Source organism: Amblyomma americanum, chromosome 1 (genome assembly GCF_052857255.1).
Source record: "Amblyomma americanum isolate KBUSLIRL-KWMA chromosome 1, ASM5285725v1, whole genome shotgun sequence".
In the NCBI taxonomy this organism is placed as follows: Eukaryota; Metazoa; Arthropoda; class Arachnida; order Ixodida; family Ixodidae; genus Amblyomma; species Amblyomma americanum.
In genome coordinates, this window is record NC_135497.1 from 514989561 (window position 1) to 515005211 (window position 15651).

The 15651-nt window shown below is 49.2% G+C and overlaps 1 protein-coding gene across 1 annotated transcript in view; it reads right to left on the reverse strand.

Annotated features, from left to right (window-relative positions):
- Positions 1–1987: 1987 nt before the first annotated feature.
- The window catches only part of LOC144116204 (frequenin-1-like), a 485524-nt gene continuing 471860 nt past the window's right edge, over positions 1988–15651 (reverse strand). Inside the window, exons 7-8 of the mRNA XM_077650930.1 lie at positions 14182–14525; positions 1988–12606 (exon numbers count right to left, since the gene is read on the reverse strand). Of these exons, the coding sequence (XP_077507056.1) occupies positions 14382–14525 (144 nt within the window). The 3' untranslated portion in view covers positions 1988–12606; positions 14182–14381. The remainder of the gene's footprint in view (positions 12607–14181; positions 14526–15651) is intronic.

A 15651-nucleotide genomic window follows, 5' to 3' on the forward strand; every position in this document is an offset into this window, starting at 1 on the left:
CGTTGAGGGCGGGCCGTTGAGATCTCTGGGAGAGGAGGACCCGGGCCTTCGGCCGAAAGGGTTGGGAGGCGACGAGCGCCTTCGGTATTACTCGAGAACGATCTCATTTCCTGGCGGCAGCGGCCAAAACCCTCTACATCCACTCGAGCGGCCTTGGGAGAGTAATGCTGCGAGCTTTGTTTATCGCCTCTTGAGCGTGCCCTTAACAGTTTTCTACAAGAGGCATGACCACAGTGCTCTGGAACGATCATAATGACGCGCAGCAGTCTGCATGATGTTCGAAGTTGGAGTCAGTGTTTCAGGCGCCTTAACTGCAGAGCCTGGCCGAGAATGACTGCAGGTATGGTTTTGGATGGCTGCGGAGTGCACGCGTTCAGTCACGCTACGGCTGGGTGTCTTTCTTTTAAACACACCAAAAGGCACAAATAAACTCTACGTTTTTCAGGGCGTCTGCATGCGTCCTAGCCCCAGTGCCTTCACAGTAATGCCGCAATGCAACAATATTTGCTTGTCTAATGGCATATTAAGGCAGAAGCCTTTAGTGGCTAATACTCGCGGCCGCGAGCCTGTCCGTCCGAGTTCACGTTCTATAGCAACTCTATAAGAAAAAAAATTTGTGCACGACAGTATTCGAACCACCAACCTTCAGTTCCGCAGCCGAGCGTGCTAACCATTACGCTACTTACTTCCAACGCATACGTAGTTTTCCCTTGTCTAGGACGCTGGAGAGTGCTTGCGGAAAAGCGTCGAATCAGACGGATGCCTACCAAACGCCCTCCATTGTCTCCAGCATTTAATATTCGCCAACAATTGTCTACTTAACATCTTAACCACACATCAGTGACACGAGCAGCAACACCGCGCTAAAGGCTTTCGCCTCACCGCACTTTAGGTCACCAAAGTGCCCCCTTGAATTTTTTTACTATTCTGTCGATCGCATTCTGCCCTTTATGTCCGCGAACTTCTATAGAGATTCCGCGCACAGCGGCCATCCATGTCGCCTTTCGTGTAACTGGCATATTCTGAAGTTTAACCTGGTATCACACAGGCCGCGACATATCTTTCAATATCTGACGCATCCCGAAATCCTACATGGTCTGCAACCGAACTAATCAATATTCGTCCTCACATTGACATTGACAGATGTTTATGCAGGTACTTCTGTGGTATCTGCATTTATTGTCGCAATATTTACGAGCAATTAGCTTGCGGCAACCTAAGAACAACACATTTTAATGCGCTTGCACTAACAGATGCCGTCACAAGGTCACGTGACCGAGGTGGAATGTGAGGCACCTGCATTTCGGCTCACAACACCGCCGAGGACGACGACTACAAGGCCGACGACGCCTTGTGTTCCTATCAACATCAGATCAGCACCATTTCCTCTTCTGTTTGTTGTTCAATTCGCTCTCGTCCTACCATTTGCTATTCGTTCTGGTTAGCTCAGTCGGTAGAACGACTGCATAGGACGGGCGGTGGCCCCGGTCTCGAACCGCGGACGAAGGCGAATTTTCTTCACCTACACTCTATACTGAAAGGAGCATAAATGGAGGGTGCTGTCCACTAGTGCACTGGCTTTTATAAAAGTGAGTGCTCATAGAGGACAGCTTACTGCCTTTTTGCTCCCCATATGGGCGTATTCATGTTTAGAGCGTACGAAGTTTCTGTGAAAGCTGCATAGCTTTCCTATGTAGCCGCGTGGCTGCGGTTGGGTGAATGCTAGTGTGTAATTACTCCCCTATCGCAAGCGTCAAAGTGCGCACTCCCGACTAATTTCCGCCTTTGTAGCCCTGATTTTCGCGTAAAAAATCTTGTCGTGCCACGGTCGAGTACACATCGTTGATGTTGGTGGTCAGGAAGAAAGAGAATGACAGCTTATGGGTCGCATTGGCTCCCGACTGTGAACACCTGACTGGCGTTTGAAACGCAGCAGAGCATGCGTTGCCCCCATATTCTCTGTTAAAGAAAACACGGGGCTACTAGTGATGACGGAATGCATTTATTGCAGCATAGTCGACGTAGAAGCACCAAAGTATGGTGCATGCGCTCACTCCAGAATCGCGATTACAAAAAGAAGACAGAGAGCAAAGTCGTAACAGACAGCGACGGCAGCGGCTACACACATTGCTGGAAGCCGACGGTGAAATAACAGCCCGGCTCTGCGCTGCTCGTACAGCGCGGGAGTGAAGGGGCAAACAGTACTACGCGTCCGCTATTAACGCGGCCTACCGTGCAGTCTACACATTGCATACAATAGTACACACACAATCCTAGATGCGGCAGTAGCTACCCATTACGAATAACTCGCACATGGGTGACATATTTTAGAGGCGTCGGAGGCAGAAAACGCCATGTAATACCGAGTCTCATGCAAAGAGACATTCGAGAAAAGCGAAGGCATTTGAATGCTGTACATTACAAAGAAGACTGAAATGATTATGATCGCCAAAAGCTTTCTTCTATGATACGCAGCAAAAGGCGACACCCTAAGCGAGAGTTAAGTCTCTTCTCTCTCTCTGCAATTATTTTTAACCCCGCTAATGTTTTTGAAAAGGGTCACCGGCCTCACCACTCGTGATTGGCCCGGCTGGCTGCCGTTATTGGCCAGCCATCCAATAAGCAACTACTTGCAAATCGTCGTGAATGCCCAAGGCATATTAATTGCGTTGCGTTCTCTTGCGGTCTTTCAGAGTGCACTGCTGTAATGGTTATAAAAAAAAAGGAAAACATCTCATTAGCATACAGTGAGTTAGCGAGTCGCTGTTTTGGGGGAATTTCAGGGGAAGGTATTCCACTCGTTTCTCCATCCAAGCGAAGAACGATTTTGAAGAAAGCGCTCTACAAAACGTTTTGCAAAATAACAGGTGTTTACAACAAGCGAAGAGTCGCATATATTTTTTTAAATAAGCAGTAGGCTTCTTTGTTTCCCACGCTTAAGATTCAGGATCGGAGGGCTCGCGCCTTGAATACGGAATACCAGAAGGCGCGGCCAGGTTTACGGGCTTCTAAACCTGCGTGTTGCACGAGTATGGAAGCCCACTGGGACTACACAGATTTCATGTGTCTCCTTGCTGTGTCATCTTTTGCAGCCATTTGCGGGAATAAATCAGTGGCCTTTTAATTTTAGGTTGTTCACACGTGCTATCCGCTGAGATAACATATCACTACTATCAAACGTAGTAAACCTGTACTGCGTTGCTTTCGTATTTCTTCCTCAGACTAGGGCACATGATCTAATCCAGAGCTTTGAAACTCATGTTAGCGCATGAAATTGAGCAATAATTTACACGAGAGACAATTTTACAAAGTGAAAGGAAAGGAGGCATGCCGCCCGTGGGAGCCGGGCACATGACATCCGGGTGCTCCGTGCAGTGGTGTACCTCGTCAGATGGCGTGGCGGCTTTCTCGCCCTCTGTTTTCAGAACAATCGCTAACACGCATCCCATACTCAGAGTTGGCTGCCCAGTCGCTTCGTATGTACACCATTTCACTAAAGTAACCAGGCTTCCAGGTTTGCTTCTCAGTTGTATAGCTATAAATATCTCTGAGGTAAGTAGAACCCTTTTCCTCACCTTCCAATACCTTTTGGTTTCAAGGAAAGCCGTAGGGGCTCCACCATATGAGGAAGAAGCAAGCCATGCAGTCTGGTTACTTTTGGCAGACTATTCACACTAGACTGCCTCGCTGACGATGACAAATCCCGCTTCATGCGAGTGCTGGTGGTCGTGAGTACCGCAGGCGGACTTTTATTTCGCGCGAGCGATTTATCTGAGGCCTGCCCAATACCCTCCTCCTCCGAAAAGCTGAACAAGACGCAGTGGTGGTAGCACTGCCCTACGGCTTCCTTGGCCTCATTGACCGCTTGTTGCTCCCGTATGCATCCTACGGAGGCCCTCATTTCCTGGAACCCTCCTAAGGTAATCTAGATTATATGCAGCCAAAAGCAATGCAAACGCTATCTCTAAACCAAGGGAGACTAGTGCAAGCGAGCTTCACGAAGTTCTTTTCCAGCGATGATGTGCGTTTTCTTTCTCCATACATCTTCTCGTGACTGCGAAAAGAGTGCGGAACGATATTAAATATCAAGTGTTTAATATCGCTGGCGCCTCATAAGCAACGGCAGCTTATAAATTGGCTGTTACGTTAACACAACGCAGCCTTGTGACAGGCCGGTCTTCCGTCTGAAATGTTGTCATTCAGACAGGGCTGTCTGAGCGCTTTTGTGATCCTTTTGTGTCTACCCGATTCCCGTCGTTTTGCGTTAATTCCGTATTACTGGCAGTAGCAACTGGTGAATGTAGCCCAAGCGATGGCATTATTTCCGAGTGGGCAGTTGTACCATCTTCATCTCTCTTGCTTTTTATCCTTCAACGCAGCCTAGGTTCTCTTTTAACATGCGGCTTGTGTGTATTCTATTCTTACAATCTAAAACGCTGCATTGCGCGTAACAACCTGCACTTCTTTGGAGCTGTCTTGGTTCTGTGCTCTCAATTCTTGTGAACTGCGGGACTGTACTGACAAGCGTTTATGAAGCAAGCGGAGAGCTGCGGTGTGACATGCGTCAGACCTTCGCACCGGGAGCGTTTTCCGGAGGCCGATAAATATGTGTTATTTCCTTTTGTTTGCAAGAGGTAGCGCGAGCCACTAATAAGAAAAACGCCCTGTGTGAGACACGACTATCCCGGGGAGGGGATCTTTGCCAGGACAAGATTAAGAGATTCACGTAGGTTTCGGTATGCAAATCTGCTGCTGGCATCAACATGTATTTTGAAGGCAAAGTTGAATTTCTTGCGACAGTGCGTGTTTTCTTATCTCGGTCGTCGTACACGAAGGAAAACCGGTGGAGTATATACAGCATTTAAAGTGTCCGAAAACACCCGTGCTGCCTTTCTAACGAGCCTTGATAGTTTGACCGCATTCCGGAAAAAGAAAACAAAGTTCAACAACAACGCTGAATCGTACAACCAACACGTGACTTTCACAGACGTGTAATTGAGCAAGAACTGCGCTGTTTATAGATGATACTCTATTGCTTTTCCCTGGTTGCTACAAGTTGTACACGCCGATGGGTTTCGGGGAGATCGCACGTGGGAGGAGAAAAGTCAAACGACGCACCACGGCAGCTATGCGAAGTGCGCACGGAGCCTTGAAAGGGAACCCGACGAAAAGATTCACATAGTTAAAAGGATCCACACGAATCCACTGATAGTCTGCGTGTCTCCTTGGAGAAAAAAAACAGTTAACACATACTTATAGAAATAGAGAGTATCAAGATAAGGCGTTCGTCATTGCGGTCACGTCAGTGCAACAATGTACTCGAAACCGCCGGCACTTATGGGGCGCATTGCGGCCTTCTCGCCCTCAGGGAGCGCCCCGAGAGCAGGCGTGGATTGTTCGTGGAAGTCGACGTGGCGCGAAATCTCTTATTGCACGTATCCAACTTGGCGCTCTCTGCAGGGAGCGACGTGTCGTGGTTGCTCTACGAAGGCTGTGCAGGCCTTTCTCACGAAAGTGTGGCCGCTTTGAGGGATTCTCCGAGCCCGGGGTGGCCCAAGATGGCTTTTGTAAAGCCACAGCGGTGTACCCGCCGGCCAGTCATGGTCGGTTCTCTCCTTTGAACGGCCATGCGCGTTCAGATTCGCCGACCACAACCTGCGGCTTCTGCCACGTTTCAGTGAGACAGTGCTGCAAGGATGACATTAACGGCGAGAAGCCTCCGTTGAGAAGGTTCGCCTAAGAAAGCTGCGCTGTTCCAGTGAAGCGCGGGAAGCCGCCATTGCTGCGAAGCCACTCCGCAGCGCAGGGACATGTGTTATTGCCTTGGAGTCCGTAGTGCTGGAATGATAGCCTTGACTGACAGCGCGAGAACTAAAGATGGCACTGGACTACGTGCGCTGTATCTCGTCGTTTCTCCTGTGCCTACCTCTGAGGAAAATAATGTGAGGGCGGGCGTCCGCTCCGTTCATTGTGTTCCGTCGCTCTCACTTCCCAAATTTCCTGCCTTGCAATGCTTAAAGTTTTCTCGTTTTCTTCCGCATTTATGTTTCCCGCAGCGCATATTGAAGAAAACGAGAACAGCATTCTCGGTAAAGCATTTACGTCTGATGAAGACAATTATACCTTAGGCCCAAGAAAACATCAGCTGCGATCCCCAGCCTGCAAGTGGATCAGCTGAATGTACGGACAGGCACAACAGAAGGCTGAGCCAGTTATATGATTGCTTCCAAGAGGCACGTGGATAAAAAAATGTAATAAAACGAACTGCTGGGCATTGTGACTCTTCTGTCTTGGTAGGACAGGTGCACAGCTTGCTAATCAGCCGTGTGTCTGAGATAGGGTGCTTTGTCAGCAGGTGCAATCGGTGCACCAGCTGATGTCGTTGTGTATTGAAAACGACACGGTGATTTCGCGTTCCACCTGCTTGCAATACGATGACGGTGTGCAGTTTTGGGCGGGAGCCGCATTGTCGACACTGAAAATGCAGGGGATATGAGTTCACTCATTTTACAGTCAATGCATGTTTACGACGACATTCAAAACTGCACCGCCTCCTTTTCCCGTTTAATCTTTCATAGCCTTATAATGGCACGCTACAGCCGACACCATCATCACAGTGAGCGCTGCGAGACTTGTGGCCCGCGCAGATGATTCTGCTTTGCCAGTCGTAATTGCCGTTGCGTCTCAGAAACAGCCTTATAATGGTGCACATCAGACGAGTGCCACTGCCACCACCGTCTTAAAATTTTGAGCAAACCTATGAATGCGTGACACGATGGCCAACGGTTCCTTTTTTTTGTTCTTTCGGTTGCCGTCTTGGAGGCATTTCGCTGGTTCTTTTCATCTTTTTTACTAGGCTTATCCGTCACCCGTCAAGGACGAGACCGGGTAACAGTTTTCTTCCTTTTTTTGCCGTAATCAGAAAACTAACACGTCTCATTAGGTCCAAGGAGTGCAACCGCACTATTTAAAAAGGCCTTCGAAAAGAAAATAAATAGCTCGCAATTCTGGTTGGTCTTTCCTTAAGCTTAAGAGCTCTACAGCGTCAACAATAGTTGCGTAGCCGGAGGCACCAGCGCTGACAGTCGCCTAAAGGTTGCGCATATACACGATGTGCTCATGGGCCACATCCCCGTTTTTGACCAGAAAGCGGTGAAATGTCGCAACCGCCCGGCATCGTCGTATACGGCGGCTGACGTTCACGAATCTTATAATTACTACTGGCCCAGCATTCCTTGTGGCTTTAGACAACTTGAGAAAGTGACGTGACCGCGCACTTAGACGGCTGGCTGCTTTCCGCGCCGTGAATGCGCCCTACCTCATCGCCTCCTATCACAAGAACGTTCAGACACGGAGCTCTGACTCTCACCGCAAGTTTACCCACCAGCACGATGGAAATTATAGCAAACCACTGATGCCATGCTGTAAAGCGCCTTGCGGCTATTTAGCTGTGACCCTCTTTTTAGTGATTATGCGCTGTATGCACTCCAAGATTCGCAGAGGGGCCGGCGCGTTATAAGGCGATTAGAGTGGTGCAAGAGACGAGTGATTAAAATGCTCTTTAGAAGTGGCTCGTGGGCGCGCTGTCTATGGCTGCGCCGCGGCGTTAAATCACAGCGCTAAGTCATTTTCACTGCAAAGAGAGAGAGAGACGGAGAGAGCCTTGTTGGCTATTGCGCAATCAGATAGGGCATCATTATATACACACACAGCTCGCGCACGTAAAGCGGAACTTCTGGAGAAGGAAAGAACACTGAAGGTCACGCAGTGAAACAGTTGAGCCACAGGTGAGGGTTGGCGCACCCATCGAAGGTTCTGTAAAAGCCTCGCTGACAAGCTTCCTCTCAAAGTATAGGATACGTAGCTTGGAAAATAGTGGCTACGGAGTAAAAGTGAGTGTAATTTGTACACTTTTAGGGTAGGCTAAGCAGCATGGCTTCGGATGGGCCGCATCTAGCTAATCGATTAGCTAATCAGAACCACAATGTCTACGAGCGCTAGGCGCTTGGAATGGAAGGCAGCTCGAAGTAAATGAGAGAGCCGACTGTTACGACGGGAACAAAAGGAAAATGGCGCTTTCGCTGTGTTCTGTGCAATTATACCAAGAGTTACAAGCGGTGCTGCCATTCTTTTTTTAATTCTCTCTAAGTGTAACACCGAGGAAGAGAATAAAGCTGCCATGACGTCCCCCTCTCACAGTAACTGTGCGGTGATACCGCATTCAGTTTAGTAACCAGCCTGGTCCTGTATGGCCTCCGCAGTCTTAGCGCCCACTGCGCACACGGGTCCGGCGTTGTCTGATACAGTCAACTGCAGAACTTAACACTTTTGAAATAAATTTTTCTCGAAAATAAAGAAGCCGCTCGCTGACGAAAGATCTGTGAGCCTAATGTCATGACTCCGATTGTATGACTTCATGCTCTACGCCGCGTTGCACCACTGTCACGGGTGTCCTGACTGAGTCCAATCCAGATTGAAGATTCGAGCCTACTCGACACGCAACGCTGACGCACGTCCATACTCAATCCGCATCTGCGAGTTTGCCTGCTACATGCCAGGTTGCGCCTCCAAGGTTGAATAAATTACGCGAAACAAGTAAGTTATAAGAAAGCGAAAGCGAAGAAATGGCACCAGATAAATACTTCCCGGTTACGACGCAGCTGCAAAAGTTTCTATTGCGAAAACAAGGAAACGACATTCACCGGCCCGGGCACGTGGGTGCTAGCGATTGCCCTTGCACGTTTGCGATGCACAGAGTATGAACACGGTTTTGCAAATAAAGCTACACTGATTTAAACAACAGCCACTTTTAAAGTTCTCTTCTTTAGGTTGCATTTAAGGTTCACATTTAATTGTTCTTTTAAGCGCGAGTAGCACCCGCTAACCCGGATCAAAGTGTCGATCGCACTTCAAAAATGAGCTCTGTCTCGAGCAGGGTTGCAATCGCTGTCGAAGTCGTCAATTTAGAAACTCCGGGTCTGCATTGAGTTACGTTGTAATGAACTCGATGGGGACCAGAAATATCCCTGGTACGTCGGTACTGGGCGAACAGGAAGTAATTATGCTATGCGGAAATCAATTATTGCTTCAGTAGATAAGCACAGCTGGTTACCTTAGCAAGCAGGAAGCTTTGCTAAATGTACGAATTCGTGGCTGGTCATTCGCTAACTCTGCAATGGGCTGGCATGGGTGCATCGGTGTAAGTAACGTGCGCTAACCAACGCAGGTTATCTCTTGACAGGTCAGTTGACTCTACAGCAATGCAAACAATGAAAAGTGCTATAGTTACGCTTCCTTAACTCCTCAGCACAACACAGCGAGGTGAAGAGCCGCAGTCAATTCGAGAGGTTGGCTCCCCACCTGAGTCAAGTCTCGCAGTTCATGTAGTTGATTTGACTGGAACACTGAATGCAGAGTGCATAAGTGAGATGCTAGCCTAATTATTCCCGAATAACAGCGCCATTCGACTAACATCGGGCCCGTTGCGAGTGGCTCAACAAATAGTGCTTGGCCGGACCTCTTTTCCCATTTCTGATCAGCTGATTAAGTGCAGCGAGTGTAAGGTAGAGACTGTGATAGCATGTTTGGGTAGGGGCCAATTTCTTCGACTACCAACGGGTTGCATTGCTCCCGTCTAGGTGCCGTATGACTGCCTTCACGCGATGTTTAAGGTAACGACCTGTTGTTAGCAGTTTCTTAGGAGTGACCCCAAGCTAAGTTACACGCGACGGTTTTGTGCGGCATTGTGAAGAAAAATTCGGAGAAGCTCATACGACCGAACGGTTGAAACGTCCGCGCGGCAGGAAGAAATAAACCTTCGCGTGATTTGAGAACCCGAGAGCTAAGTAGTTAGTTGAAGGGAATGTCACCGGCTTGCACACCAGCCGGTTCAGTTTCACAAAAAATTAGCTCTAAATTTACAGCTGGCCATGCACCCACAGCACGTCTAAATAGGCAGCAAGACAGCGTGGCGGACATAAGAGATGCCGGAGAGATTTGTCACACTTGGCCACGGTTTCCTCTGCTGAGAAGTGTGTCACGGGCGGCAGGTTGGCTAAAAACACCTTCAGGTGCTGTTCGGTGAGCCCAGAAGGTGCTGAGCAATAGTTGTGTCGTGGAGTGCCGTAAACGTCAACGTTAGAAGGGTTCTTGTTTGCTAAAACAATTCAGCAGCACGGACTGTTTTGTATTAAATATTTCTAGCAGCATTGCGCCCGCCATTATCCGGCACAATGACCAACCAAGAAATGGCGCCTTCTGATGTAATTCTCTCACCCGCCAACGTGAAACCTTCCCAGTTTTGAAGGGGGGGGGGGGGTCGCTGTTACTTGAGATACCCTAGCGTTTAAATATCACAAAAAGCTAGCAGATGACCATGTTAGACGTTAGCATTGTATAGTGAAAACGCTCTTGAGAGTTTCGAGCAGTTTCAAGAAACCTATACCTAACCACAATCAAGAGTGCACGTAAGGCACTGTCGATTAGCACTTAAGGCATATTTCGGAAATCCCAAAAGCATTTACCGATGCGTAATAAGTAAGTGTCCCAAATAAGGCCAGTGTGACTGTCATAAAAAACGCAGTTAGCATAACCTACGGCACCATTAATGAAGCGCACTCAGTGAAAGATTATCTTCCGCACCCTTAATACGTTCGATAAACGAAAAACGCGCAGAGGGTGCCAAAGGCTATTTGTTCAGAATATCAGGTATTGTGCCTGCTCCTTCCCTCCTTAGTCGATTATTACTCGTTCAAGTGGGCGTTGTACTGGATTAGTGACAAATTATAAGGTGATCTGTTATTCGTTGATCACCGCCAATAAACGCCCAAGCTGATGTCACTAACGTGACTGTCTTGTCAACGCAGCTTCATCATAGAGTAGACGAACACACCAAGCTCAGAAATAGTCACAATTCTAACCTAAACCAATAATTATCGAAAAAATGCGCATTATTAACGACGTCATATGCATTCCATCATTTGACACATCCCTCAATGCATGCTCTATTATTTGCAAGGGCCTCCATCGTCTCGCTGAGAGCAAAACTCGTAAATCAGAGAGCACGCACCTTCTCCCAGTTTCTAATCTGTTGCCAACAGTATCCTGTTCTTGAACTCACAAGACTTCATGCGTGGTGTGGCATCCGCGGTGCGGACCTAGCTTCTTTTCCCACTCACTCAACGGCCAGTTGCGTATCGGATTATTTTGGATCGTTATGGTCAGCTCGCTGCTCAGTCTCGATTTTCCAACAAGATTTATTTCTCCTTTGTGAACCAGACAGGAGAGTTTAGGGGGTAGCTAGCTTTTGCGAGAAAAAGCCACATTCCTAAAGCATGGGTTTTGTTTTGGTGATTGTGCTCCTAATAAAATTTCTGACGCATGAATCAGGACTGGGGTGGCGAACCTCACTAAACCTGCGTAGCAGCTGGAATAAGTCCCGCTGCCTCCCCAGCCTTCTAAGCTACCTCTCCTCGGCAGAAACATGAGCGCTAAGCAGCGCACGTTCAGCGCGGCAAGACGATAGCGCCGGATGGTCTTCCTATCAGCGTCCACAGCAAAGGCCAACGCTTACGCAGGGTAAGCGAACACCCCCAAGCTTCCGTTCATTCACTTCAGCATTCCGGTCCTGGAGAGAGCTACGCGTTTATCGCAGGGCTCTGGCAGTCTCATGTCTTCCTCCTTTTCTCTTTTCCTTATGAAGTTATCGGTACGCACTGGTCCGCTGCCGTAAACCGCTCCAGAATTTTACGATTCGCCTTGATGCCAATACAGGCAGCGTTTTTTTAGCGTTTTCACGGCAGCACTGTCACAAAGTGCAAGTATAGACGCGTAAGTGCAGCAACCACAGAGAGCATGTTTACACGTCTGTGAACGTGTCACTTTTCTCTGAGGCCTAGATCAAGCAATGCAGCTCTGAAGCAAGCGCGAAAGATTAAAAGGACGATGCCAGCAACTCAGTTAGTTGATGGGGGGATCGCGGTGTTGACTACGTATTAATTCACGAAATTCCCCGCTGGCGCTCAACCCAGGAAGAACAAAATAGGCGGCAATGTATTTGCCACAACATGCCGACAGACAGGCCAGAGACAGTCATTTCTTTCTGCAGCAGGACACGACAGATGCACAGAGGCCAAGTCTGAAAATGACATTCAGTCCGGCTCATTGTGTACTTATCGATGGGTCATGCTGCCGGGTTCTCAGAACTGCTCAGAAACTCGGACCAATGTGCGTTCAGGCGCACGCATTGCCAATGATTTGGGACATCATGTAAGCCTCGAGCTGCAATAGGCAGTCGATGCACGCCAGCCAGGTCTGGATGTCGCCGCCAGCACATGAGCATTCTTGCGTATTTTTATCAGAGCAACAGTCCCGCCAGAAGGCCCGCCCGGCTACGGGTACCGTGTCAGGGGTGCCCCGAAGTTCGGGCATCCGCTTGCAGCCGCAGAGTGGCTGTGTCTTCGCCGAGATGCCTCGACTTGGGCGCTGCGAACTAGCACCACCTTGGGGTTGAGCTTCCGCGCCGGCGCCCACGTGTCTGGGGACCAGGAGACACGAGGCCGCCGGGCCGACGGCATACCGGCCGACGCGCGGCGAGCATCGGGGATCCTGCACAGCACCAGAGGTGGCGCGCTCAGCCATAGCGAGGAGCAATAGAAACACCAGCAGTCAGTATTGTCTACTTATACTGTAACAACTTCGCCACTCAACGCGCCGCAGGAACAGCTTAGCAATGAAACGCGGACTAAATGGAAACCTTCAGCATGCGCAGATCCTTAATGATATGCGATTTTACTGTAGACAGAGGCTAACACTCGTGGCCTAGTCAACGCCAATACGTTCATTGCTTCGAGGAGGTCATCTGTGCAATGCTATCACCATGTAGAAACTCCTATGTAGAAAGCATATGGGACGCATGAGTAACCGTGCACGGCAGCGTGCATTGAGAGTTGAAAACAAAGAAAGCGTGCCATGCCCAGCGCAATCCTGCGTGTGGGATGCGAGCTTTCGTGAACTTAGTGCTTTGGCAAAAAATAGAAATACGCAAGCTCACGAACTTCAGGTGCTCGCCTTACAGACAAAAGAGAAGTGTGCGTCGATCACTATACCTCCGTAGGCAATGGCGCTCGTCCTGGGTCTCTCTTCGCGCCAGGGCATTCTTCCTAACCGAGTGCAGAGCTCTCTAATGCGTCAAGCGTGTTAAAGCCTTGGCAAGTGACCTTTTTGCATCCATTATTTGTACGAAAGCCACTGAGTGTGATGAGTCTGTCTCAAACGGAACCCATATGTGTCACGTTTGCTCTGTACACAGCATACGAGGGTTGTTTCAATAAAAGGAATGTGCGCCACGCTTCGCTACGTGGCACTCGTGGACAGTATTAATAGCTTCGTGCGTGCTCCTGAGCCCAAAGCTATATATTAAAGGGAAGCTAGTGAACAAAGAAAGCTATCATGCTCTGAGTCTTTCGGCTAGCCTGAACATGACGGTTGCTAAGGTTTTAATGTAGTCTCGAACGCAATACTAAGAAGGCCTCCACCCGAATAAAATGCCTGCACCATTTGTCGACGCTCTGATTAACGATATTCCGCCCATGCTTCCATCGTTGACAAAGGAAATTATTATTTACCAGAACGATGTCCTAAACGTCCCTATTTTCCACGTCTTTCTTTCGGTGACGTTCAACTTCTACAAGTAAATAAAATTCCGTGCGAACCGCATCTGAGTTTATTGTGTGAGTGGCAGGCAAACGGCAAACATTCTTCAGCCGAATTTGGCAACATAAATGTGTTTTCGGCAGTGCCACGAAAGGAGAAGAAGACGAAAACTTTATTTAATTGTTGGAGTGTTACGCTAGGTCGTATATGTCTTGGGTCTTTGTCCCGTTCTTTCCAGCCACGGAATGGCCGCAATACCTGTTTTGTGCAATGGACAAAAATCATTTGGTCTGCAAAAGTTGCCGCCACATAGAGCCACACAAGTCCGGACGCAGGGAGAACTTTTCTGCTCCTGACTTTCGCGATTAGCCATCTTGACTGTAGGCAGTCCCAAAAAATGTGCGAAGAGAAGGGTATGGGATCGCAAAATTTACATTTTGGGGGCTGTCCCTGCTGAGATGCATGCCTTAGCGTGGTGTACAAGGTCGTCGTTTCTGTCTTTCGGAATAGTGACAGTTGTGCTCTCACCGCTCGAAGCTGGCGGCCGAGGCCGCCGCGCGGCGTGCGCCTGCCGACGAGGGTCGGTGATGGTGCACCGCGGCGGTGACCACGTGCGGCTGGGGCCACACTCGGCGCTGCCGGCGCCGGTCGCAGCAGCGATGCTGCTGCGCAGCCGCCGCCGCCGTTCCGCCGCCGAGTGGCGGGCGGTGGTGCGCCCCCGTGGCGGGTCATTCGGAGGAGGCGGTGGAGAAGCTGCGCAGGCTCTTGGGCTGGTCCGGCATCGAGACAGCGTTGAGCAAGGCGCGCCGGATCCAGGGGTCCGTCTTGAAACCCTCGCAGAACTCCTCGCGGCTGATGCGGGCGTCAGCGTCCTGCGTTGCCGGGAATGGGGGGAGTTTCACAACGGCACACATTAACTTGGAAACAATGACCAAAGGGCACAATCGCTGGGTAGGCGGGCCGAGCTTGCAAGGCCCTGCAGCCAAGGCTGGCACTTTCGACGTCGGCTTCACGTGCTCATGTAGTACAGCGCCATCTTTACTGCTTAACTGGCAAATATATATTATCCGACATCGTGCGTACTCGATTAAAAACATCCAAAAAATGCGCCCAAGATGTAAACAAGCATTTTTTACAAGCCATGGCCTGAAATTTATTTTGAACTTTTATGAAAAGAACCTGAACTATTTCATTACTCTCTTATTTTCTCTCATGCACGCTGCAACACGTTTGTCAAATTAGGAAAAAAGGAGTTCACTTAGAAAAGGGTCTAGGCAAGAACTTATGCGAACAGCATTTTTTGATCGTACACCTCTATCAAACGTGACAAAACTAAATAAAGGTTAAACTTAATTAAAGCTGCAAAGATTTTCAACCCAGACACGACTGGTATTTTGAATCTCACCAGTGCTCATCTAATGTGTCGAACAGCTATGCCCGGGAAATAAAATAACTCTGCAACACCTACATTGAAGGCAAATTATTATGCTACTTGTTTGTTGGGCAGGGCAGGCACGCTGTTCCATCGAAAGATCTCTGAGGCCTTCGATTTTAGCTCGGAATCGAGCACTCATTGGATTACCGTATCGAACAAAGAACTCGACCAGCTTGCCACGTGGGCAAGAACCGAAGTTTTTGTTTCACTTTTTGAACTCACCACATGCCCTTGAACTATAAACGCGTTCCTTGTATGAGTAAAGTTTCAGTTGATGTTTAGCCTGCGTCCTGTCCTTTTGTTTTCTGCCCCCATGTCAGCGCTACTTTTTGTTGCTAAGCAGTTAATGGCTCACTTGAGTCGTGAGAGGATTTGGCGCAACATATCACGGGACCATCTCGTGGTCTCATGACTATGACGTCGACCATCGCGTGACCGGCCACGGGCATCGCGACATCAGGTATCATCGCGTGACCATAAGGTCACCGTAGCCTTACGGCTCACGGGACTGGCGTCACCGACAGCAAGGCGCTGTCGGAGCGAACTCCGCACAGGTGTTTGTG